Source organism: Girardinichthys multiradiatus, chromosome 14, assembly GCF_021462225.1.
Source record: "Girardinichthys multiradiatus isolate DD_20200921_A chromosome 14, DD_fGirMul_XY1, whole genome shotgun sequence".
Lineage (NCBI taxonomy): Eukaryota > Metazoa > Chordata > Actinopteri > Cyprinodontiformes > Goodeidae > Girardinichthys > Girardinichthys multiradiatus.
This window is the reverse complement of record NC_061807.1, coordinates 37,345,108-37,371,599: the sequence shown is the minus strand read 5'-3', so window position 1 is coordinate 37,371,599 and position 26,492 is coordinate 37,345,108. Positions and strand designations below refer to the sequence as shown.

At 40.5% G+C, this 26,492-nt stretch overlaps 1 protein-coding gene across 2 annotated transcripts in view; it reads right to left on the bottom strand.

The window, feature by feature from the left end:
- The window catches only part of arhgef40 (Rho guanine nucleotide exchange factor (GEF) 40), a 60,115-nt gene that overhangs the window by 12,658 nt on the left and 20,965 nt on the right, over positions 1–26,492 (bottom strand). For both annotated transcript variants that reach the window (XM_047385596.1, XM_047385595.1), the window contains exons 9-24: positions 24,982–25,075; positions 24,777–24,866; positions 23,261–23,377; positions 22,490–22,588; positions 22,220–22,371; positions 17,965–18,103; positions 17,420–17,539; positions 16,766–16,957; positions 16,158–16,682; positions 13,474–13,847; positions 12,849–13,098; positions 11,441–11,530; positions 9,435–9,641; positions 1,816–1,995; positions 1,552–1,732; positions 172–282 (exon numbers count right to left, since the gene is read on the bottom strand). In XM_047385596.1, coding sequence (XP_047241552.1) covers positions 172–282; positions 1,552–1,732; positions 1,816–1,995; positions 9,435–9,641; positions 11,441–11,530; positions 12,849–13,098; positions 13,474–13,847; positions 16,158–16,682; positions 16,766–16,957; positions 17,420–17,539; positions 17,965–18,103; positions 22,220–22,371; positions 22,490–22,588; positions 23,261–23,377; positions 24,777–24,866; positions 24,982–25,075 — 2,921 coding nt within the window. The remainder of the gene's footprint in view (positions 1–171; positions 283–1,551; positions 1,733–1,815; positions 1,996–9,434; positions 9,642–11,440; positions 11,531–12,848; positions 13,099–13,473; positions 13,848–16,157; positions 16,683–16,765; positions 16,958–17,419; positions 17,540–17,964; positions 18,104–22,219; positions 22,372–22,489; positions 22,589–23,260; positions 23,378–24,776; positions 24,867–24,981; positions 25,076–26,492) is intronic.

Below are 26,492 nucleotides of genomic sequence, written 5' to 3'. Positions count from 1 at the left end.
CCAATTACACACCTCTCTGTGTTGATCACACAAAATCACAAGTTCGTGTTTTGAATGTGACAAATGTGGAAGATTTCATGAGGTCTGGATACCTTTTCAAGCACAGTATATACATCCTTTTCCTCTCTGGGCTGACTACTGGTACAGTTAGAAGCAGAACTGTGCTCCTACCTCTGTCGCTGAGACTGCAGATAGAGTCCAGCTCTGAACCTGGAGTTCCTGTAGCATCCAGCAGAAGCTTACTGGAAACTCCCATGCACAGTGACTCCTTCAGACACAACTCTGATGGGAAGAGTAAAACATATTCAGAAAAAAACACTTTAGTAATGTGACTTCAAATAGTCACACATTCTCATTTAGATCATAGTTAAAATCACAGAAATATCACAAGTTTTCTTTCACTGCTTGCATCAATCTGTTGCCACTTTGTTTTTTGAACAACACAATGTTTACAGGGACATTGCCATCTAAACAGAATTAATCCCTATCTATAAGAAGCTTCTGAGCACCATATTGCAGTGTGATACTGAAATCTAAGCCAACTGCAAGAAGCAAAGCTCAGACACAAGATAAAGAGCAGTTCTTTGATATTCTTTTGCCTTTGTTTATGCTCATTTTCTAAACACAAACTAAGAAAACTGAAATCTTAGGTTTATTTTTCATGTTTTCTACTTCTTGGAAATGCTATTAATACTGTCTTACACATTTTGAAAAAAAGGCCTCATTTGCATTTTAAACAGGAAATGTCTGACTTTCAGTTTTTTAAAAACCCTGTATCTACATATCTTATTAGATTCCAGTCAAAACTGCTGTAATACCTATGCTCCGGCAGCAAGTGGCGATAACATCAACATTAACTACACCACATATCTATAGAAGAAGATCCTGACCATTACTAAAGCAGTTTAAAGGCTAACGATTCTTCATAAATATTCTCAGCTTGACTTTTCTTTAACGCTTTTTACAGATTCCTTTGAGTGAATCACTTTTTCAGCTTAAATCTGAAGCTTAATGGGAACAGAGTCAGGACAAAGGGAGACAAATGTGGAATAATTCTTGAAAAACAGCCTCGCTGCTTGCATACATAGAGTGGGCCTTCACATCTACATGTTAAGGATTTTTTGCTGGAGAGTAAAATTTCTTCAGTTATGGCATGTCTTCGAGGTCCGAGACCACAAAAACAAGCCCAGACCATAATACATCCACCACAATATTTGATTCTTGTATTGTGTGTTTGTTTTATAATTTGCTGATGTCCCAAAGACTTTATTCCTCACCTGTTGTTGAATTTCTTTAGACCTGGGCCTGATGTCTTGCGTTTTGATCTGTGTTAGCCTACATCATGTTGTCAGACAAGTTCTGTTTAAGTCATTTTTTGAAGTGATAGTTCATAATTTAAGGTTAGTGCTCTTTTTTTTTCTTTAATATTAGATTTTCAGACCAAAAACAAAAAATCCAAGAGAAACCTAAGGAATGCTGCACTGCCATTCACTGTATAAAAAACTTAAAAATAGCATTTGGATGCCTCTGATGTTATAGATTATAGTGTACCTGTATTGTTTATGGCGTGTGTCCACAGCAGATGGGCTATGTCATGAGCCCAGGACTCCCTTCCTTCCCTGTCCTGGGCCTGAAGGGTGATGCAGTCTCTGGTCCGGGGAGCCTGTCTGACCCAGATTTCAAACTTCACTCCCTCATCACCGACACTCTGAGTCAGACCCATTTCACCTGTCTGTAGAATAAGAAGAAGATGGAGTCACGTCTGAATTATTTGTTCAAGTATCAGCATTTTAAGAAAACAGCCTCTAACTGCACCTTGATGCTGTGCTTGTAACTGTAGATGGTGCGTCCCGGACTCGGACTCTTCTGCTTGGTGAAGATGATGACGTACTGGTAGAGGAAGACATTCCTGACACCTGCTCGTTTCCTCCGAGGTCCCCCGCACACGGTGAGCTCACCCTGCCTCACCAGGTCACCGCGTTCTGCTACTGAGATCTGAACATCGCAAAACATATTAGCCTCTGGTTTATATTTTTTAACCTAGAAAAGTTCCTAAGGAAATGATAACCTAATCATAGCTTTATGGGCCAATTATTCTTGAATTGAGTTTTGAAGGGATGCTTTTTTTTACTGATCTTGTATCGTGTTAGTATCTATAAAGAGGCATGGACCAATTAAAAAAGATTACTATGTCAAAACCTTTAAAAGAGTAGGGTGTTTTCAACTGTCAGATTGAGTATAGAGTAGCTCCCACTTCCCATTGACTGACAGCTTGTGCTGTCAGTCAGCTGTGTATCATTGCCACAGTGTTTTTTTCTCTGGTAGCAAAATTCAGATAAACATGGCTTAGATAACAGAGAGAGCATTACCCATCAGTCTTTTTAAGGTAATACTGTTTGAAAACTAATTTTGGCAACAAGCTACGAGAACTAACATATCCCCTGGAATTTTTGTCTTTTAGACATAAAATATTCGGGTAACAAGAGCCCATTTCAGATCATTTTTTCATTTGATGGTTTACATGTGTTCTTTACGCCTGTTGGGACCTCAACACAGTGTTGGGATTTCAACACTAAAACTCTGGTACGGACATTCCTGGAACTTTCCAAAATAAAGTGCATTAACCTTCTTCCGCCACAGCCAGAAAAGGGGATAACTGCGGACTTCCTGTGGCACCATTACCCAAATAAAAGCACAATTCCGAAGGGGAAAGGGGGGTAGCAGAGGACTTCCCACGATGACACTGCCCGCATATAAGCCCCACCTTTCCACAAGTCTTTCTCTTCCACACCGATGACCATCGGGATAGGAGGGAACAAAGCGCGCTGATGTCTTTTGCTGGCAAAAAGACATAAAATTCAACTAGATCCAAAGCCATACGATCATCGATCATATACAAAGTTAAGTAGAATGAAATACTGTTTGTGTATCCGGTATTTTCATTCATGAACGGGGATGATTAAGGTACAAGCATTACTTGACTGTCTCTCCGAGGCCCAGCAGACGCAAGCGGTGTTCGAGAAGAGCCCCGGCTAAGACGCAGTCTGGAAGGAAGACTGCAGCGGACAACGTTCGTTCTTCATCCACACCTGGAGGTTAGCGGGAAGCTAACCTTTGTTCACGGTGGATATCTCTTCAACCTTCGTCACTTGGACAACATTCCTCACCACAATTCATGAGGTTAAGTGTTTGGGCAGAATAATATAGAGACAGATTTAGGATTAAATAATCTGAATGTTTTCATTCTATGAAGTTTTGTTTTTGTGAAATCCTGCTATCTTAGCGCTAGTAGGCTAGCTACAGCAGGTTCTGTGTTCTTTGTATGTTTTAAAGTTAAGATAAACTTTATTTAAAGGGTGGTTTTAACCAGAACATTACTCATAACGCGCCGTCCGCGCTTATGCATTTGAACCCTTTTATTAATCCTGGTATTTTAAAGGTATGTGTTGATTCTGGTGCTAAGCTTCTTTATTAGCTTAACTGCTAACGGTAAGGACACGTGTTTGCTAGCATTAAGGCTAGTCAAAAGAAAGGTTGTTGGTTTTCAAGCTAGTGAATAATAGTCCCTGAACATCATTTACTAGAGTTGATAACTAAGTAAACACCATTAAGCCCCATTTCTCCAGAAAGATTTGGCTCTTTTCCAAAATACTCAATAATATTTCTTCAAGTATTATTTCAATAAATAAAGGCAGTTAATTAGACACCGTTGAGAATTAGTCATCCAGGAGGTTGGTGTTATTCAGCAGATCATTATTTAAAACATTATTTTATTAAAATAATATTTTTCCTGATCTTGCATTGTGCAGGGTTGTCTAAACGTTTGCTGATTATTTCCTAAGTTAGTTCCAAGACTAACTTCACTTCACTTCCAGATTCTTCAAGATAATCCTTGGTTCTCAAACATAAACATTGCATGGTAATGTTGCATCACTCTTTTTGGTCATGATTTCCAATCATCTTTAATCAACTTGTTTATATTGTACATAGCCCATTAGTCTTGATTATTCTTTAATTCTGCTTGGTAGTTTAGATGGATTGTTTTAGCATAGTAAAGAGTTTGTTGATTGAAATATGTTTGACTTTGAGTTGACTTATTTTTGTTAATAAATTCTTGTATTTTAAGAAATTGTGTGAATTCATTCCATATATGTGCAGAGTTTATGCTGTTCAATAATGCCAGAGCTCGTCTCACACCTTTCCATTCTGTCCTAATACCATCGCCTTGATGGGGCTGGTATTCACAGGACAATCCTTAACAGACTGAAATATTATTTGATAAAATATTAAAATATTAATATTAAAATATTAATATTAAATATACAATAATATTCTCAGATTCATATTTACAACATAGTGGCGTCCCTGGGTGGGCATTATTATGAACAGTTTGCACTGTCCATAAATGTGAATGAATAAACCACAACTGCACATTTTTGATGTACCAAGTGATTAGCTTAAAACCAGCTGTCACTGGTCACAATAGGACTCAAAACATCAGAGTTCTAACATCAGATGTCACTGATTATATTTAGGAGAACATCATAACTCGTGACACTCCAGGAGTTCACAAATTTAGACTTTCGTCAAAATTAATAACTCCAATATCTCCATGCTAGTAACAATCAACTCTGCTACATAAGCAAAATGTTAGATGTTCTGACTCAGTCTGGTTTCTTCTGTGTAAGCAATAACTTGAGACTTGGTTTAACTTTAGTAATTTACAACACGCCTAGCTATCAGCTGAACAATCATGACACAGAATTGGGGGTTGAAGTCATTCCACCAATATTATTTATTTTCTTGCATGCAGTCACAAACTTGTAGCCACTATTAATTGCATGGGGTTACGTGGGACTGTGTAACGAGTGTGACATAGTGATCTTATATATAATGAAGACTGCTACAGAACCAGCAGGAGCCCATGCTGCGCAATTAGAGTTAATGCATTGCATGGTCTTCTGGAGGTGGGTCATCTTCCAATGGGATGTACTCTGAAAACCTCCAAAGAGAGATTTCCAGGAGTCATCCTGATCAAATGTCTGAACCACCTTAGCTGACTCCTTTTGGTGATGCGGATCAGTGACTCCACCTTAACCTCCTGCCGGATAACGAAGCTCTTCGCTCATCTCTAGGGCTTTTATCTTCTTGCATACAGAATTTCATTCCTTTGGTCATAGTCCATATATCAAGGCAATAGGTGAGGGTCATGATGTACATACACTGATAAAACCCAACCTCCGCCTTTCAGCTCAATCCTCTCTTCAGCATGACAGATTATGTAGGAGACTAGGCCCCAACTCATCTATCCAGCTTCATCCTACCATCACTGGTGAACAAGACACGTCACAAAGTGGGTGTATGGAAGCAAATCGTTACCATATTTCAAATGAAAAAGTATTTCCAAAAATGCTTTTTCATTTTAAGAATGTGGCTGCATTGTTTGACTCATAAATGAAATTAGTAATCAATAATCCTATTTGCATTGTAATTTTCTTCTTCAAGACTGCTCATACTTTCACTTAATTAAAATGAAAAAGAAAAAGACATTTGAGATTTATTTTTCAAAATATGCCCCAGCAAATAGATACCAAAATTCAATTTGAAATGTAAAATGTGAAAATGAATAAGCATTTCCAGAAATGCTTTTTCATTTTAAGAATGTGGCTGCATTATTTGACCCATAAATACAATTAGTAATCAATCATCCTATTTGCATTTTCTTCTTCAAGACCGCACATTTTATGCCATAATCAAAAAGAAAACAAAGCAGACATTGCTTTTTCGTTTTTGTGGTCTGCCCGCAAAGTACTGCTCAGAACTCAAAAATGAAAAAGCATTCCGAGCGGCGGGCGCAGCAGAGTGACGTCAGCAGCCGCTCTTCCTCAGCTACCTGCTGACCGAGCTACCCATCTGTGCACGTCTGCATTGCATTACATTGCAAACGTGCCGAGAAATTGATTGAATTGCAGCAGGGCCGAGCTCAATTTGTGGCAGTGGCAGGCAGAACTGGCAGTTCCGGTGGCAGGCTGTGACACTTTCCGCCACAGCCTGCCACCGAAGCTGCCACCGGAACTGCCACAGCCTGCCGCAGGGTGGCAGGGGATTCTGCGAGGATGCCAGAAGGTGCCACACCGGCCGTAAAAGCTTGCCAATGCTGTTGCCGCTGTTTTTATGGAAGCTGATGCTGATTATCGGCAAAGGGGTTGTCATTATTGTTAATAGTGTCTGTGGAGCTGCCACCGGAGGTGATGCCAATGCTGATTATCGGCAAACGGGATGTCATTGTTGTTATAACCTGTTACCTTTAAATAATGATTTAATTATTGATTATTATTTAATAAACAGCTTTAGACCCATAACATAAGGTGATTGTATTTACTTGACATGGAAAATAAATAGCACTATGTATATGTGTGACGTGTTGAAAGGATGACGAAGATTTATTGCACAAACCGCCGGTTTATTATAGAGCACGAGCGGCTATTCTGAATTGTCACTCACAGAAAATTATAAATAAATGCTTAAAAACACGCTGGATGTCCCAGGCCATAAGGCTGCCAAAAGGATGCCACAGCCTGCCACCGGAACTGCCAGTTCTGCCTGCCACAAAATGAGCTCGGCCCTGCTGCAATTCAATCAGTTTCTCGGCACGTTTGCAATGTAATGCAATGCAGACGTGCACAGCGCCCCCTACTGAACAAGATGGGTAGCTCGGTCAGCAGGGAGCTGAGGAAGAGCGGCTGCTGACGTCACTCTGCTGCGCCCGCCGCTCGGAATGCTTTTTCGTTTTCGAGTTCTGGGCAGTACTTTGCGGGCAGACCACGAAAACGAAAAAGCAATGTCTGCTTTGTTTTCTTTTTGATTATGGCATAAAATGTGCAGTCGTGAAGAAGAAAATGCAAATGCAAATAGGATGATTGATTACTAATTTTATTTATGGGTCAAATAATGCAGCCACATTCTTAAAATGAAAAAGCATTTCTGGAAATGCTTATTCATTTTCAAATTTTACATTTCAAATTGAATTTTGGTATCTATTTGCTGAGGCATATTTTGAAAAATAAATCTCAAATGTCTTTTTCTTTTTCATTTTAATTAAGTGAAAGAATGAGCAGTCTTGAAGAAGAAAATTAAAATGCAAATAGGATTATTGATTACTAATTTCATTTATGAGTCAAACAATGCAGCCACATTCTTAAAATGAAAAAGCATTTTTGGAAATACTTTTTCATTTGAAATATGGTATCGGTTTGCTTCCATATGTGGGAGGGGCAGACTCACATTACCCTAACCTCAACAAACCTGAAGAAAACTCCAGCCACTATGGTATTTTCTCAAGCATCCCATTGAAAAGGCAACATTTTTGTAGTTTTGAAACTGTAACTTTTAAAAACTACCTTCAAACTGGAAACTGATCACTTTAGCACATATTTAAGGGGCTGAATGAAGTTGCTGTTGCATTTTATATTAACTAGATATAAACAAAAGTCATTTTCTTTGACAGCTTAATCACACCCTAGTGACCAGCCCGGCTCCAGCTACCAAATTCTCTAGTTTTGTGTCCAAAAAACATTTAATCTGTAAAGATTGAAATGCCTTGTTCGCAGTCCAATAGAGAAAAAGACAAAGCAGTATTATTGTTCCACTGCCTTCTATTGTTGCATACGCTGCCTTCGCATGGACGCTTTTTTATCTGTTGGATCTTTGCTCTAATTGGCCAGATGAGTCACGTCTTTTTGCAAATATGTGACTTCATTGTTCGCGTCAATTACAGGGCTGAGACTTTTTTGTACTGTTGGGACTCATAACAAAGGCAGACAGGCACTCATAAAAGTCAGAAATTGTATAGTGCTCCTTCAGGGACGAGATACCAGGCTTAAAAAAGCACAAACAGACATCGAAAGCAACACAAACATTTTCCTGCTGAAGTAGAATAAAGAGATACAGCGATTCACCGGTACGCAGCTTTATTTTTAAAACCCTGAAGAGGTGAGGGGGTCATCATACAAGTGAGGCTTCACATACATCATGAGCACCCACACACACGCCCACTGAAAGACACGCTCACCTGCACTTACAATCGCTTTTTGCGTGGAGAGCTGTCGATGTGAAGTGGCTCAGTGGAAGTGTTTGTGCACTCCTAATCTCTCCCCTCATATATACGTTGTGATTTTCTGTGTGTGTGTGTGTTTGTGTGTGGGTGTTCAACCCTTATCATGACTGTCTCTGAACGATACTCCTGCGTTAGACTAACAATGTGAAGGTCAAGAGATGTTTTTGTCAAAGTATTTCTTACAAATCCTAAATAAGCTCAGAAAATTCAAAATGATTTCACGAGGCGAAACAATTTCTTTGGTCTGAATAGAAAAATAATATCTTTGCTCTTTTTTATTTTGCTCAGTCCCATTTTCCTCCATTTGTACATGTCACAAGTGGGGTAATATGTTCAGTAAGATAAGATGAACCTATGTTTCAAAAGACTTTGAATAAGTACTTAACTATTTTTATGAGAAAAAACATGTTTTCACAAAAGATTTTAAATAGCAGTTTTCAGATCTTTAGTAGGATTCGTTAGCACTCCAGTGCCTCCTACATCTTGAACCTGTCCTGATGATGTTACATCCTCAAACTTCAATGTATTTCACTGGGATTTTATTTGACAAACCAACACAATGTAGTGTGGAAGGAAATGTTTCCTCTTTTAATTTCCAAAAATGAAAAATCTGAAAAATGTGGTGTTCGTTTGTATTCTGCCTTCTTTACTCTGTTACCAGTGAATAAAATCCATTGCATACATCTGTCTTTAGAACAAGGAAGATGGTCAGAGTTGATGGGAAGCAGGATGAAGCTAAATACAGGGCAATCTTGGAAGAAAGGCAGGTAAAAGCTGGAAAAGACTTTAGACTGGGGTGAAGGTTCACCTTCCAACAGAGCAACACTACTAAACATCCAATGGGTTAGATCCGAGCATACTTGAAACTGCAGCTGTAATTGCAACAAAATGTGCTTCTACTAAGTGCTGATTTATGGAGGCTGAATAAAAACTGATGCCACACTTTTCAGATTTTTCTTTGTAAAAATAGTGTAATCAAATATCAGTCTCCCTCCAGTTTTACAGTTGTGTGGTTCTTTTTGTCAAACAAAAAAGATCTGTATAATATGTTGCAGTTTTTAAGTCTACTGTCTTAATATAAGAAAAAGTTGAAAGGATATGAATATTTTATGTAAACCTTGTGCACCTAATAATTACATCTCTTAGTTGATGAGTAAAAACGAATAAAAACTAAAATGAAAACATTCTCCTCCCTCCCTCCCTCCCTCCCTCCCTCCCCCTGGCCTGACCTCATCAAAATTATTTAGGTTTTTCCATCTAAGAAAAGAAAGTGGGACTTGACAGTTGCAGACATATAAAGTGGGACAGGCGCTCTCACCGGACAACCGACGATGAGGTCACTGGCCCTGAGGTCCTCGCCGTGCCTCTGGGCGTGTCTCAGAACGGAGAGGGCGGAGTCTGAGGCCAGATTTAACCCCCCCAACTCCTCCAGGGCCTCGCAGTACTGCTCCAGCCTTTGAATGGGAGCCTGCAGGCAGTAAGGGAAAGACAGGGGGGAGAGGGGGGAGGCCTGGGGGAGTTTGGACTTTAGAAGGGAAGAATGACAGAGTATGCAGAGGTTGACAAAAGCCGAAATGTAGAAGCAGAGTGAGTGCCAGCTATGTCTGTCCTTTGGTTTCACATTAAAAAATCTTTCTGGTGTGTGGGTGTCACTTTCTACAGATCAAACGGCTCTCCGTCGCAAAAATATTCGCTGACAGTATAATGTCTGCTTGCGCTTAACAGAAACTGCTCAGGAACATTTCAATGAACAAATGAAAGAGTTCAAGTTTTAGCCTGAAACTTTCCAAGATAGCAGTCTGATTGGGGACTACTGGGATGAGTTAAAAATGCAATTCATGAAGATCTAGTCATGCAAATTGTAGGACTTAAAGAGATAGTTTAGTATTTCTGAAGTAAGGTTCTGCTAGAAACTTATAAGCAGTTCATATTATATTTGCAGTGGAAAACTCATAGAGTCTTAATTTAGTAAAAGTCCAGGTCAGCAGGTCCTGGAGGCTGAAACTAACAGCATCTACTGTCTTAAAACAAGCCTAATCTCAAAAAGCCAAATTTTTACACCGCTTTAACATCAGACAGCTACTTCACTTTGCTTCTAGAACATGTTTCACATTGGAAGAACATTGGTTGCCCGCGGCCTCCTGCCTCCATTTCCTGTAAAAACAATCATTGGCTTCTCTGTAAATAACCGCCCAATGTGAATGTGACAATGATTGAATGCTTGACATCGGACATTTTTTTTTAAGGCAATTAGAAGTTTTAACAGTCTTAACAGCTCTCTGAACAACTTCAGTAATGAGAAAATAAATTATTTTCCCTGAAGGATTAAGCTAGCTGCTCAGCTAGTAATCTGTAGTCAAATCCAATCTAAAAAATGTCATGGTAGCTGATGGTGGCACTACTTTATAAACCTACAGAAAGCCATTTTTTAGCAGTACACATTCTAAATTCTCTTTTATCTGAGGACAGAATTGGTTTGCAATCCATTACTAATAGTGTTTGATGTGAAACTTATTGCAAAATTGAACAAAGTGGAAAAGCCACTTTAGTCTGATAAGCTAGAAGTAGCTCGACTTTCTTGTTAGACCTCCTTTTTGTTTCTTCAACCTGAGCCAAGACCGAGTGCTGTATACTGCAAAACTAGCCATACTGCTCCTGTTTTCACTGCCATTACAATCATCACCGTCATGCCATTCCACAGTCATTACCATAACCATAGACCTGCCTGTTCCCATTATCTGCCATGTGTGCAAGCTGCTGTAAGAGTGGCAGGTTGTGACATCATGAGTGGATGCTGCCACCTGGTGGTGATCTGTCTGTGAGCACATCTTTAGCGCACTCGGAGATCTCAGGCTCTTTGATCTCTTCGTGTAAAGTTGTCTTGGTAATCTCATCATGCTGTTGATGGATTAGTTTTAGTTAATTGTATCTTGGATGCTCAAATTACTTTCTCTATAATCTGCCTTTAATTGGTTTTTCTGGTCTTATACTGACCAGATAATTAACATCACTGTATACAGCTTAATTGCTGCAACTGACAAATAAAGCTGGTTTGTGCTTGAGCTCAAAAAAATTACTTGGACTGATAGTCTTGCATTGTCTTTTGAAAACAAATTGTTGAAAACAACAACAAGCTTTAGTTAATTTTAAACCAAAACTTTCCCCTTTTTTATGGTTAAATAATTATTTTTTAATGAGTTAATAGTATGTTGGTAAAATCCATTAAAACAAACTGTGAATCTCTTGCTAATATATCTATGGAAGCAGAACTGGGCTTTTACATACAGCTGTTTAAATTACCAGGAGAAATGTAGGGATTCCTACCTTAAAAAACTCAGCAGCCTGTGTGACCAGCATTGAATCCATGTCTGGTTTAGAGCGGATGTAGTGGGAATACTGGATAAATTCCTCCCGCTTTGGATGCATAGGAGGAAAAAATAAAGATTACAGGTTTGGTTTATGTTAGCTTTCGTTCAAAGAAACACAAGTTAAGCAATACAGTTTACAGAAAACCTAATGTCAACTAGATCAAATTTCTTAAAGTAAGCTTAGAAAAGTTATAGGTTATAATTTCATTAATGTTAGACATTTTTAGCTAGCTAAACCTCAGAATGGCTTTAGCTAGCTCTGGTTTTTGTCCCGTCACCAATTATTTTTTTCTCCAGCTGTGTCTTTAAATATTTATCTTTCTAAGTTTATTAATCACTATTTGGGTCAGTATTACAAAACTTTAGTGTGATGTGTCTGTATTCACATTTTCACATGTAACCTTTATTAAAATGAAAGTTTACTGTACTGCTGTTGAAGCGGTGGGATTAAGTACATATTAGTCGGTGCCTTATAGATTAACTGAGTTTGGACTACCAACGAGGAACTGTAACATAGAAAAGACTAGCAATTACATCTAGGATGGCTGCTAGCTAAAGTGGGGCCTCTAATGAGCATTATATTAGATAGCGTTCAGTAAAGGAAAAAAAAAAATAGTCTACATCTAGAGCTTTAAAACCAACTAATGCTGCATTTACTTTAAACGCCTAAAATCAGAGGTGTTTTTTTTTGATATAGCGTATATGTCTCCACCCTGGGCAACACACCCATGGGGGCAACACAAGGTAGAATGTAAAGTTGAATCTAAAAAAACACATACTTTGTTATTTGGACCTAAATAACTGTTTTTCTTTGGGGGTTCTAAGACCAGTTAATGGGGCATGGTCACCCCTGTGGTGTTTACAGTGTAACAGCTGTAGGAAAATGACGCTGAAGATGGTATCTGATGTAAAGGTCACATTTCAGTGCTAAATTAAAAGGTCTCTTTCTGTGCCTTTAAGATTTCTGGACCACATATCTATACCTCTCATTCAGTCATAAATATTTAAGCTAGCCTATGTTTTTAACATTAAACAGAAATTGTTTAAAACACAATTTTAAAATTTAAGAGCACTTTATTTTGAGAAAATACAATTAATGATAGGTTTTAAATATTACCTTTGTTTTGTGAAACATTTACTCCGTATGTGAAAAAAACTGGTTCTAATAAATTACTTGAAAAGTATTTTTTTGTTTTATTTTTACAGAATGCGCTTCATCAGGGGAGTGGTTTTTCTGTCAGTTTCTCCATATTCAGAAACTGTAAACTATCCTTTTAATAAAGCTTATTAATTCTTAAAAGTTTGAATTTCTAACATACAGTAGGTAGTGACAGTAAGACATTCTAGCAGATTTTGGAACTTACATATTTGCTGAAGCAGTCCTGCTGCAACAAACTCTGCACAAGAGCTCCCTCCATGGCAGGGAGCAGATTCTGCGAGTGAAAGGCACTGAGGCTGCCCCAGTTAGGGAAGAGCAACTCTCCCTTCCCCCTGATGGATGCTTGGGTGTCAGAGAGCTCCAGTAGTGGGAGGTATGTTTCTTCAACTCCTTTCAGGACAGCTACATACTGTCTCTCTGAGCTCAGCATCCTACACCAGAGCAGGTACAGTTTACTGCGGGATGAACGGGAAAGCGGGAACAGGAATCAGTAAATGTTAATGCGAATAAGAAAATAAATTGGCTCATTTTTTTAAATGAGAAATATCATGAAAGAAAGCAGAGAGGTTGCAAGGAAGCTAGCAGCAGGCAGTGGACAGAGATCAAAGAGATGATGATGAAAAAAAATGATCAGAGATTGCATGCTGATTGATCCCTAAAATGATGCATCGCTTTTCTTTTTCATCTCAGTCTCGCTTAATCTAATGTAATTTATTCAGTGTGTTGGTTGTGGGAGTTTTAGGCCAAGTGCTGCTTCTTATGCACTCTGTCAAATTTCCATATTTTCAAAAACAATTTACAGAAGAAAAACAGGATAGAATGCCACATACCTCTGTGCTGTTGACCCAGTTCTGTCTGCCCCCATGTCCCTCTCTGTCCTCCCTAGCAGGACGTGTTGCCGCGGCGACCCTGTGTGATCCACCACTTCTTTGCTGCTGACCTCTACACCTCGGATCAACACTCCTCCTCCACCTCCTCCTCCAACACCCCACCCAGGCATAGCTGCAGCCAGGCTGGTGGCAACGACAGGGTCGGCTAAATTCTTTCGCCCCAGCCAAGACATGGGCGAGTTACGGCTCGTCCCACCAACGGGAGACTCTGGTTTTGGGGTGGCGGCGCCTTTGCGGGGGGCCAGGAGTGCCTGGAGGTCAAAGCTGGGGTGGCGCTTCCTGGGAGGCTTCGCAGGGAGCGGGGCCTCTGTGGGCTGTAAGATAATTTAGATGTCGAAACTGAGAATGTAGTTTGTAACCTGTTATGAAGCAACTTACAAAATTATTCATTCCTCTTGAGCTTTCCCAAAGTTCATCATATTACAACAAGACTTAATTGGATCTTATGTGACAAACCAACACAAAGTAGTGCATGAGTGTGCGGTAGATGGAAAAGGATACATGGTTTGCAAATAGATGAGAGTGGCCTGATATAAATTGCTTTCTCAGGCAGGTCAAGGGGGAAACTTTCCCAAACTTTCAAACTCTCACAACCCAAAATTTGAAAAGGAAAGGACATAGCACAACTGCAAACCCATCAAGACATGGCTACAATCTCAGACTGGGCAGTAACAGCGTAAATCTGAAAAAGCTGCCAAAAGGCACATGGTAATTCTTGAGCAGCTGCCAAGAGCTAGGTGGGAGAATGTATTGACAGGTCAACTGTTTGTCATGCAGTTCACACATTGGACTTTTGTAGAAGAGTGGAAAAAAAGAAAGTTGTTGATGAATAAAGCCACTGGAATCCTGTTCTCCATATAGATGACATGTACAATACCGTGTAGGGTCCCAGAAACCACGGGGTAGGACGTGGTTAGGTAGGATAAGAAGACCATATTTGTACTCCAGGAGCATTATTAAGGAGCTGCAGAGATCCGTAGCTCAGGTGGGAGAATTCTCCATGAGACAACTATTAGTCCTGCACTCCAAAACTCTGGCTTTTAGTAGTAAAAAGAAAGTTCCTGTTTAAAGGAACCCAGAGGAATCCCATAAACAAGTTGCTAAAAACCCTGTAGGGGGCAGTAAACTCGTGGAAGAAGGTGCTCCAGTAGTCAGTCAGTCAGTCAGTCATTTTCTACTGCTTCTTCCATAGTGGGTCGCAGGGAAGCTGGTGCCTATCTCCAGCAGTCCATAGGCGGGAGGTGGTGTACACCCTGGACAGGTCACAGGTGCTCAAGTCAGATAAAACAAAAATTAAATGTTTTGGTCTACACTCACTGGGCACTTTATTAAGTACACCTGTCCAACTGCTCGTTAACGCAAATTTCTAATCAGCCAATCACATGGCAGCAATTCAATGCATTTAGGCATGTAGACATGGTGAAGACGATCTGCTGCAGTTCAAACCGAGCATCAGAATGGGGAAGAAAGGTGATTTAAGTGACTTTGAATGTGGCATGGTTGTTGGTGCCAGATAGGCTGGTCTTAGTATTTCAGAAACTGCTGATCTACTGGGATTTTCATGCACTGCCATCTCTAGGGTTTACAGAGAATGGTCCAAAAAAGAGAAAATATGCAGTGTTTGGCAGTTCTGTGGGCGCAAATGCCTTGTTGATGCCAGAGGTCAGAGGAGAATGGCAAGACTGGTTCGAGCTGATAGAAAGGCAACAGTAACTCAAATAACCACAAGTTACAACCAAGGCATGCAGAAGAGCATCTCTGAACACATAACACGTCGAACCTTGAGGCGGATGGGCTACAGCAGCAGAAGACCACACCGGGTGCCACTCCTGTCAGCTAAGAACAGGAAACTGAGGCTACAATTCGCACAGGCTCACCAAAACTGGACAATAGAAAATTGGAAAAACGTTGCCTGGTCTGATGAGTCTTGATTTCTGCTGCGACATTCGGATGGTAGGGTCAGAATTTGGTGTCAACAACATGAAAGCATGGATCCATCCTGCCTTGTACCAACGGTTCAGGCTGGTGGTGGTGGTGTAATGGTGTGGGACACATTTTCTTGGCACAAAAACATCCTCTCAGAAAACCTGTTAGATCCTGAAAAAGACATGAGTTTGGAGTAGAAGTACACCTTCCAGCAGTATGAAACATGCAGCCAGAGCTGCAAGGGAATGGTTTACATCTAAGCACAGCCATGTGTTAGTGTGGCTCAATCAAAGTCCAAACCTAAATCCAACTGAGAATCTGTTGAAAGACCTAAAGATTGATAGTTGCAGACACTCTCCATCCAATCTAAAAAAGCACGAGCGTTAAAAAGTTTGTGGATGAAGCAAAAGGTGGCTCAACAAGCTACTTACCCGGTTAGGGGGGTAAAATGCAGTGCAATCCACAGTTTTCAGAGTTTCATTAAAAAAATCAAGAATTGTTTGGTTTGAACTTCAGAATTATGCAACACTGTGTGCTGATCTGTCCTATAAAATCTCAATTTAAAAAAATTGTGACTGGACAAAATGTATTAAAGTATTCTGGGTAAGGTGCATGAAATGATTTTAAGAAAATATTGTACAGAGCACCAAGTTCAAAAGGAGAATAGTAGATTTTAAGACAAAACCAAAATAACTCACACTTTTCTTTACAGGATTCAGAAGATTCTGCAGGAAATTCCCTCCACCAGCTCCTCCTGCTCCACCTCCATTTCCTCCCCCTGTACCTTCTTTCTTGTTCCCTTTATCCTCCCCTATCTTCAATGTGGAGCAGGTTTGTGGTCTGAACAGTGACGCCAGGGACCCCCAAGACTGTAATCCCCCTTCCCCTCCTGTAGCTCCAAACCCCCAGTCGCCCTCTCCGTCAGGCCCCACCACGTCCCAAAAGTTGCTGCCGGAGGGCATTTTGGGCTTCCCTTGGCTTTGATTCTGTGTCCTTTCAGAGTGGAGTAATCGGGGTTTGACTTGTGCTACAGTCCGCTGGTAGCGCTCTACTGTCTGGGTCCATAGATCGAGGAGTGCCCCGCCTCCAAGTTCTAGGGCTAAGGACCGTGCATCCTGGAAACGAGAAGGTGGGATTGGAGGGAGGGACGCAAGAGGGCAGGTGGAAGAAGAGGTAGTGGGTGAGGAGGGGGTAGAAGAGACTGCATCGCACCACTGGGTCGCCTGCACGGAATACAGGAGAATAAAATAAGATTGAAAACTAAGTGATTTCTGAACTGCGAATTTGCAACTTTGCACTGCATTACCTCTGTCAATGTGGACAGGAGCCTCTGTGTGTTGTCCAGAGTGGTCCAGCAGTCTGACAGACAGTGGGACATGTCTCTCAGCTTCTCCCTTACAAGGGGAAGGCGGATCTGGATGTTGCTGAGACCAGCCCAGTTCAGCTCGCACCAGCCCTCCAAATCGCTGAGCACTGACAAAGTCTCACTGTGCAGCTCCTAAAAGAGGCCAGGAAACCCATTAGGGAGACCCTCTGTGGAAAAAGGTTCAATCAACCGTAGAAGCTTCTAAAGGTGAACTCTAGAAATTTGGAACAAAATTCAATTAAATTTATTTTAGTAAAGCTGTAATAATCCCAAAGGAAAATTAAAAAGATTTTTTCTACACCGATTACAGATTCTTTTTTACACAGCTTGTAATTTGTAAAACCTTTACTCGATTTTTGAAAACAAAGAAATGCAGTTTTAAAACTTTCTCTGGATTTCTGGTATCAGGCTGTTAGCAATAAATCCTATAGGCATGTGGCGTCTCTGTGGACTAGGCTTCACACAGACAGATCCCATCAGATCAGTTGACTGGATCTGATTCCCACTGTGAGCTCTTATAATGTCTGATGTGTTTGATTATTAACTGTATGAAACAACTGCAGACCCACTAACAAATGTGTTTGTGTCACTCACATTGGCTGTTTCTCTGAACGTCCTGAACTTCTGTTGTTTCAGAGAGAGCCTGCTGAGAGATAGAGGAGGGTCCTTGTATTCCTCCAGCTGGGACTGCACTTGCTCAATCTCTTTGTCACACTGTGGGTTGAAGGCCAGCAGAGACAGGAAGAGGGGGGAGACGAGGACATGAGTCACTGTACACAACATGAAATCACAGGAGAAGATGCCTGAAGATGCATGAGAGAGGAAGTGAGCCTGTTGCTATTGGTGAAGTATTTACTTTATTGTTTTGTCTCATTGCAAGCAACATTAGGCTGGCTCTGGTGTTGAGAGGAAGTGAGGAAGAAAATCTGAGAAGTAGAAATAAGTCTGGGAGTTTCCATCAAGTCCATTTTAGGAGCAAAACAGGGAAGTAACAACAAGGGTTAAGAGCTGTAAAAACCTAAATTTAAACAGTTTGCAATATATTATTTCCTTGTTGATGCATCTTAATATGTTAATATGACCTTTCAAATATTTGTTTCTTTACCAAAATAAAAAAACAGACATATATATTCACACACCTTTTCCAGTTTGTCCACCAGTCCTGCCAGTCGTCCCAGTGCTTCCAGATCACAACCTCTCCGGTTGGAAACCCGAACGAGCTGATGGAGGGCATCGTCTACGCTGTCGTAGAGTTTAGATGTGGCAGCGAGAGCAGCCCTGCAGAAGCAAAGACCAGAATATTCTTCTTATTTTTCTTCAAACAGCTTCCTTATTTTCAGCTTTTCATTTTTGTCACAACTTTTGTGGGTTTTACCAGCAACTAGTTTTTAAACCCAATTTATCTTGACCAATCAATGCTTCAGGCAAACAGGAGCCATTCAATGGGAAAACAGTGTGCCACTTAAGACCAAACTAGTCAAATGGGTGGGTCAAATAGAGCTGTTGTGTTTGTCATTACTTTGCTATAATTGAAAAAGTATCAATATTGTGTCTGATTTTCTATATATGCAGCCTCATTATAAATCTTAAACCTGAACGGAGCTTTACAATTAGGAAGGAAAATGCAGCAGCTACGAGCATTTTGCTGCGGTTACTGAAAAAAGGATGATACGTTCAGGCAACTATTTTGAAACAGAGGACTTGCAGCTTCTGTATCCACAACAAATTAGCAGACTATAGTGCTTTGATGTGAACAAGGAATCAGCTCTTTTTTTGTCACATCTAAATGTTTCACATTTTCAAACAGATTTTATTATCAGACTAAGATAAGCTGAGTAAATGCAAAAAAATAACAATTTTCAATTAATGATTTCACTTTTTAGGGGGAACAAAAGCTGTTCACACCGACCTGCCTCCTAAAATCAACACCAGTTGTGCCACCTTTTGCAGCAACAACCGTAGTCAAGTGTTTGTGAATACTGGCTAATTCTCATCGCTTTGAAGAAAAGTTAGACTCCCCTTCTATGCAGAATTGTTTGAAATCAGCCATGGAATGCTTAAGGTCATGCCACAGCATGGACTCTGGACTTTGACTAGGCCACTCCAAAGCCTTTATTTTGTTGTTGAAGCCGTTCATAGGTGGACTTGCTGTTGTGTTTTTGGACCATTGTTCTGCTGTTTGGAAGTTTCAGCAATTTTTCATGATTTCCCTATTGGTTTATAGCGCTCTCCGCAAGTTATCGACCCAAAGCCTTATAAATAGCTTTATAACTTTCTTTTCCTTCTCTGTTCTTGAATTCCTTTAGATCCGACATGATTAGCTGCTATTTAAAATTTCAAGCCTACTTCATGATGTCAGCTAGGTTCCATTTAAGTGATTTTTTGATTCTACAGGCCTGGAAGTAATCAGGACTGTTTTTGACTAAAGAAATTGAACGTGACTTTCTGAAAAATTTAGTTAATTACTGTTAATTCATGATTTAACAAGAGGGGTTGGTTAATTTTTCAAATAGAGCCAGGTTGGTTTGGATAGCTTTGGTTGCTCTTCATGTCTAACGATCTGAAACATTTATGTTTCAGAAACAGAAGAAATCTGTAGGGGGGCAAATACTTTTCACAGCACTGCACTCATGAATTAACAACATGTACAACCAATCGCAGATACTAAAATAAAAAGTTTAAAAAGTCTGACTCGGAATCGGTACTTCCTGATAAACTCTTGGTATTCTGAGTGTGCTGAAACTGTGTGTGTGGGGGTAGTGAGACGTTGCGGCTGAACCACTAACCACTTTCAGAACGTAGGAGGGGGGATACATCATTAGCTGAGTGGCAGTGACAACACTAACAAACAATATTTATCTGCCTGTTATTTTAGGGATAGTCTGCGATAACATGTGGTTAAAGACCCGACAAGATGTAAATATAGTCAAAAGACCTGGTGTCATGTCTGATAGACTGTCAAAAACCTGCAGTGCACGATCAAAACTAAATATGCAAATGTGCTATAGACATCCTGTACTTTGCACAGATGTCCACAGAATTTAGAATCCATATGCCTCAAGTAAAAGTATTCACACCCCTTACACTTTTTCATGTTTTGTTATCAATACACCCATCATCTACACCCACTTGCAAGTGCATGGTTTTGGGTGAATGGTGCCTATCTCCATCAGGAAGCCAGAGAACCCATACATGCAAGAAAATGCAAACTATGTGCAAAGGGGCAGAGTTGTGAAGGGGAAAGAAATGTTTTCACAAATAAAGTGTGGCATGTGTTTGTATTCTGTCGACTGCAGACAGACGATCATCTTTCACTGCAGTTACAGGTGCAGAGACTGAAATTCTTTGCCCATTATATTCATTAAATAGCTAAAGCTACGGCGGTTCAGCTGCATTAAATCTAAAACAAACAGACTTAAATACACTTTCTTTCCCGGAGTTGTGAAGGCCATCGCCCCCCTGCAGACACTCAATAGTTCATTTCATGACCGATGTCCGTTCATAGGCTGCTCTAGCATGAGCTGTCCTTTATGTAAAAACGTCATACCACATCATCATGTAAATACTTCAGAGATGGTTTCAGCTGCCATAAGTGCTCCAATTCTCCTCCTGATGTGTGTTTCTTTTATCTATGTGCATTCTGAGCGGTGTCTCGACAAACAATTTCCTTATGGGTATAAATAATGACAATAAAGATTCCTGATTCTAAAGCTTACCCTGATTGAATGAATAGATTCTGTGAAGATCAATTTTCAAGTCTTGCCACAGACTCACAGTTGGACTTAGGTCTGGCCTTTGACTGGGCCATTCTAACACATGGATATGCTTTTATGAAAACCATTCCACTGAAATAGCTTTCTTCCAGGATTGCTCTATATTTAGCTCTATTCATCTCCCCATGATCTTCCCTGTTCCTGCAGAAGAACAACATTCCCACAGGATTATGCTGCCACCACAATGTGTCAAGGTGGTGATGGTGTTTTTAGGCTGAGGTGCAGTGTTAATTTTCCACCTCCCAGGTTTTCTTCATACTGACTGAACTAAAAAAGAATGTGCAAACATTTAAGTTTCTACATAGGCAAAGCTGATAAAGGCATACAACAAAAGGCTTGAACTGTAATTACAGCAAAAGGTAGTTCAAAAACCTTTCACCGTTTTGTACTGTATAATGGCTTTCAAAAGTATTCATACCCCTTGAACGTTTCCACATATAGCTACATTACAACCACAAACAAATATGTTTTAGTGGAATTTTATGTGAAAGACCAACTCAAAGTGTTATACAATTGTGAAGTGGAAAGAAAATTATACATGATTTCAAACACTTTTGCCTGATGATTGCTAATGACTACATAGAGCCCACCTATGTATAATCTAATCTCAGTACGAATACAGCTGCTCTGTGACGGCCTCAGAGGTTGGTTAAGAAAATATTGGGGAGCTAACAGCGTCATGAAGTCCAAGGAACACACCAGACAGGTCAGGGATAAAGTTGTGGAGAAGTTTAAAGCAGGCTTAGGCTATAAAAAGATTTCCCAAGCTTTGAACATTTTATGGAGCCATTGTTCAATCCATCATCTGGAAATGGAAAGAGTATGGCACAACTGTAAAGTGTAAACCTACTCTGAACACACCATCCCCACTGTCAGTAATGGAGGTGGCAGCATCATGCTCTGGGAGTGTTTCTCTTTAGCAGGGGCAGGGAAGGTGGTCAGAGTTGATGGAAAGATGGATGGAGCCAAATAAAGTGCAATCTTGGAAGAAAACCTGTTGGAATCAGCAAAAGACTTGAAACTAGGGCAGAGGTTCACCTTCCAGCAGGACAACGACCCTAAACATAAAGCCAGGGCTACAATGGAACGGTTTAATACAAAACATATTAATGTGTTAGAATGGCCCAGTCATAGTCCAGACCTAAACCCAATCGAGAATCTCTGGCAAGATCTGAAAACTGCTGTTCACAAACGCTCTTCATCTAATCTGACTGAGGTTGAGCTGTTTTGCAAAGAAGAATGGGCAAAAATGTCAGTCACTAGATGTGCAAAGCTTGTAGAGACATACCCTAAAAGACTTGTAGCTGTATTTGCAGCAAAAGGTGGTTCCACTAAGTATTGAGTCAGAGGGGCTGAATACTTTTGCATAATGCCCCTTTAGGTTTTTTATTTGTAAAAACAAAACAGAAATCATGTATAATTTCCTTTCCACTTCACAATTGTATAACACTTTGTGTTGGTCTTTCACACAAAATAAAATCTATTTATGTTTATGGTTGTAATGAGACAACATGTGGAAAAGTTCAAGCGGTATGAATACTTTTACAAACCACTGTATATGGAACAAAAGAGTTGTAAACAAGTTAATATGAAGCTACAGGTAAAATGAGGTGTCTGGTACCTGCAGTCAGGTGACCTCTGTGCCAGTCCAGATGAACAGTTAGTCAGTCCTGCTAGCCAGGCTCCGCCCCTCTGCTGCAGCTCAGTTAAGCGTTGGTCAGCCAGCACACTCACCATGAGCTGTCTGTGTTTGTCAATGCTCTGAGGAACAGCCTGAAGAATATATTTTTTTTCAAATTTGACCTCGTTCCATTTGTTTTTGACATAATAATATTAACACAACAAGTAGAAAGGACACAAAGCATCTGATAGCAGATGGACAGCAGTAAACCTTAATGTCATTTGGCATCTCCTCCTTCTCCATTGACTGCAGGGCCTCTCCAAGCAGAGAGAGGGCGCTCTCACAGCGCTCTGTCAGTTTCTCCAACCTCTGTTGGGAAATAAGCAGAGCAGAAGTGGAATTAGTGACTTTGATGTGAGCTCAGTTTGGTTGAAGGAGCAGGAACTATATGTTGGTAAAGACATAAAAGTCCTCGTCATCCACTTCAGATCGGAAGTTCACACCTCCCAACCACGTTCTCCTCAACTTTCCTTTCCTCTCTTTAGCTCGCCTTTTCACTTCTTCCTTATCTGCTTCCAATAAACTGGAGGAACACTAATGTTTTTAGCAAACTACCCCACCTTAATCAGTCAATACACGGTTTTACTTATCGTACTATATTAGTTTTGATATAAGAGAAATAAAAAGAGGAAAATTAATATATCTAAACTAATGAGTTTGATGACACATACATTGCCTGGGAAAAGTTTGAAGAGCCCTTGAACTTTTTTTACATTTTAAAGTTGCAAACACTGTAACTTTTCATAGCCAGTATGGAATCCCTCCAGAAAAAGTTTAATCAAATCTCACAAAAATGGCACAAAAACATGCCTGTCAGTAATTCTTGGACACCTTAGGTAAGGTTTTCCACCACAATTTCCCCATAATTGCTCAATTCCACACTAAATTCACTAAATGCAGAGGCCTCGGATCTGTGTCTCTAATAGTGACAACAGAGAAGCTTTCTTTGATTTAAACAGAAAAGGCAAAGCAGGATTTTACCAGCCTGAATGCCAGCCAGTCTGAGTGACTGTGACTGAAGTCTCCATCCAGCTCTTTAGGAAGCTGCTGACGGTCCACATATTGCTGAAGAACTCCTGTACCCCTCACTACGTGGATCTGAGAAAAAAAAGGAAGAGAATATAACGATGCAATAAATTATTAGGACCGGGACATAATGAGAACTTAAAACAAGCAGGCTCCTGGCAAACAATATCACAAGCGTAGAAAAATGAGGTGAAAGTCCAGGAGTACTGTTCTTTCCTAACAGCGTTAACATACTTTGGGCGGGGTTTCCCTTTCACAAGCAAAGTTTTTATACTGCTAAGCTGTAATACAAACAACATATCACAGAGAAATTTGCGCAGCAAGTGTGCTTGAAAAAAATCTGAGCTGACAGATGCAAGTTATAACTTGATTCTTGCAGGCACTAGAAAAGAGTAGATGTGCAGAAATCACCACATAAAGTACAATGCTAGCAAAACCTAAGTAAAAGAATTTGCGGCCCTCAAAAACGTGGGTTCCTGGTCCACTGCCCCTGTGAGGCATCAAGATTCATGTGGAGCATTAGTTTATATCACCAGACCTTGGACTACCATGCCAATAAATAAAAACCCCACATGAACAGCAACAATATTTGATGTCAAAAATTCAGCTTAGTGACTCACTGATTTTTCCAACTAAGTTTGTTCAGACGGCTGTCTGGTACAGGTAAGATTCTGACACCTCATAAGTGCTACATAAGTGCTTTTTTAAAGTAAACTTAATACAAATCTGAATTTCCTTTTATCTGAATACTTGGGATGTGAAGTTATTATTAATAATAATTCTCTTCCCGCTGTACAACAGACATCATGTTGCAATGAGTTTGTAGAAAACTGAATAAGGGTTGTGAAAGACTAACAGCTATTTAGCTGATTTTAGCTATTTTAAAATACTTAAATTTAAAGTGTTCATATTTGTGGGAAACAGCAATATATTTGAAAATATTAATTCTCTACATTTTCACAAGAGAGAGTAGTTAAGTTTGTCCCTGTTTTCTCAGCTTAACATGAAGTAAAGTTAGGTTGTTCGAGGGTAGTGGCTGTATCAGTCCGCCTGATCAGCCTGAGTCTGCTCAGATAATTTCTGAACAACTATGACACCTGGAAAATGTATCAAAATTAAAGCTTGACATATATTCCAAAATTTTTGCAAAATCCAAACGTTTACTCCACTCTTAGCGAACTCTCGAGTCACACTTGATGACGTGAATATAGCTGGCAACATGAACCATTGCTCAACCCGTAAAGCCTTCCTCCTCTTAGAGGATTAATTCACTTTTCTACAAGCTAACTGCTGCTCATTTAAAATAAAAATCTAAATTATACCATTAAGACACATTCATTTTTAGTTTTTCAGATTTACAACTACAAGAAATAAAAACAGTTTAAAAGAAAACAAAAATAAACACCAAAACAATACTCTTTCATGGTGAGTTGGAGGATAAATTGTAAACATGCTATCTGGATGAGGTCACCTCTGCCCCTTCCAAAGATAAGGGAAAGGACTCCTGCTGCTCCTCCTCCACCAAAACCAAGACAGATCCTAGGCCACCAGGAACTGAGACCTGGAACGCATGAACACACGTGTTTGTGCTACTAGCCCATCTGCAGGATAATTAAAGCATACAAGCAAATATTTGGCACATTTATCTTAACTATTTTGTTTTCCCTTCGCCTCACCTGGAAGCGTTTAAGTGCAGAAATGCAAGGAGTAGATGCTTGGGAGCGTCTGCCGTCTATTAGCACCGTTAGCCCCTTTTCTTTGGCTTCTGGCCTGGTGAGAGATAAAACAAGAAATGTGAATGTGGACAAAACATTTTTTCCTAAGATAAGTGTAACGTTTTCAAAGGGACACAATAGTCAGTGAGAGTTTGTAAATCTGAATTTTTTTAATATGAGGTCTGTAGAAAGCTCGTCAAGTAAAACAGCAGTATGAAGTACCTATTAGAACATCAATGGCAAATTATTGCTAATTTTATGTATTTTATTTCTTTAATTTCATGGATCTGTACAGTATTTGGTCTAATTGGGTGTGTAAAGCAATCTATAAATAAAGATTTATTGATTGATTAATTAATTGACAGATGGATTGATTGACTGAATAGCCTCTTTCACAAAACAGTTCCATCGTAAACATACAGACAAGCCACAAAACACAAATCAAGCTGCTGATATCCTGCACAGATGTGAGCTTTGGGCGTGGAACCGAAGAAGTTGAGTTCAAAATAACTCATTAGACATATTAGGCTATTTGTATCGGGCATCTTGATGCGTTAGGGGCTATATCGATAGCGTTTGACATTATCCACACTAAAGATCTTCTGTCTCAGCGCACATAAGAGCGACCGGTCTGAAGTGAAAGGAGCTGCCCAGAGAATCCTCCTGCCCCTCCTTGAAACGCCACCTTAACGTGGTGGAGGGTTGCTCCTCGCGGGACCATCCCCCAGTGGGCCCACCACCTGCAGGGGGAACCGTGAGGGACCGGTGCAAAGAGGATTGGGTGGCGGACGAAGGTGGAGACCTCGGTGGCCCGATCCCCGGATTCTTAGGCTGGCTCTAGGGACGTGGAATGTCACCTTGCTGGGGGGGAAGGAGCCTGACCTTGTGCGAGAAGTCGAGAGATATCGACTAGAAATAGTCGGGCTTGCCTCCACGCACATCGTGGGCTCTGGAACCCATCTCCTCGAGACGGGCTGGACTCTCTTCTACTCTGGAGTGGCCCACGGGGAGAGGCAGCGGGCTGGGGTGGGTTTGCTTGCTGCCCCCCGTCTAGTGTTGGGGTTTACCCCAGTGGATGAGAGTGGATCCCTGCACCTTCGGGTTGGGGTGAGGTCTCTGACTATCATTTCAGCCTACAGGCCGAGTGGTAGTGCGGAGTACCCGGCCTTCTTGGCATCCCTGTCGGGCGTGCTGGATAGTGCCCCTCTCGGGGACTCCATTATTTTGCTGGGGGACTTCAACGCCCACGTGGGAAACGACAGTGACACCTGGAGAGGCGTGATCGGGAGGAATGGCCTCCCCGACCTGAATCCGAGCGGTGTTTTGTTATTGGACTTCTGTGCTAGTCACGGATTGTCCATAATGAACACCATGTTCAAACATAAGGGTGTCCATCAGTGCACTTGGCACCAGGATACCCTATGCAGGAGGTCAGTGATCTACTTTGTTGTCATATCATCAGACCTTCGGCC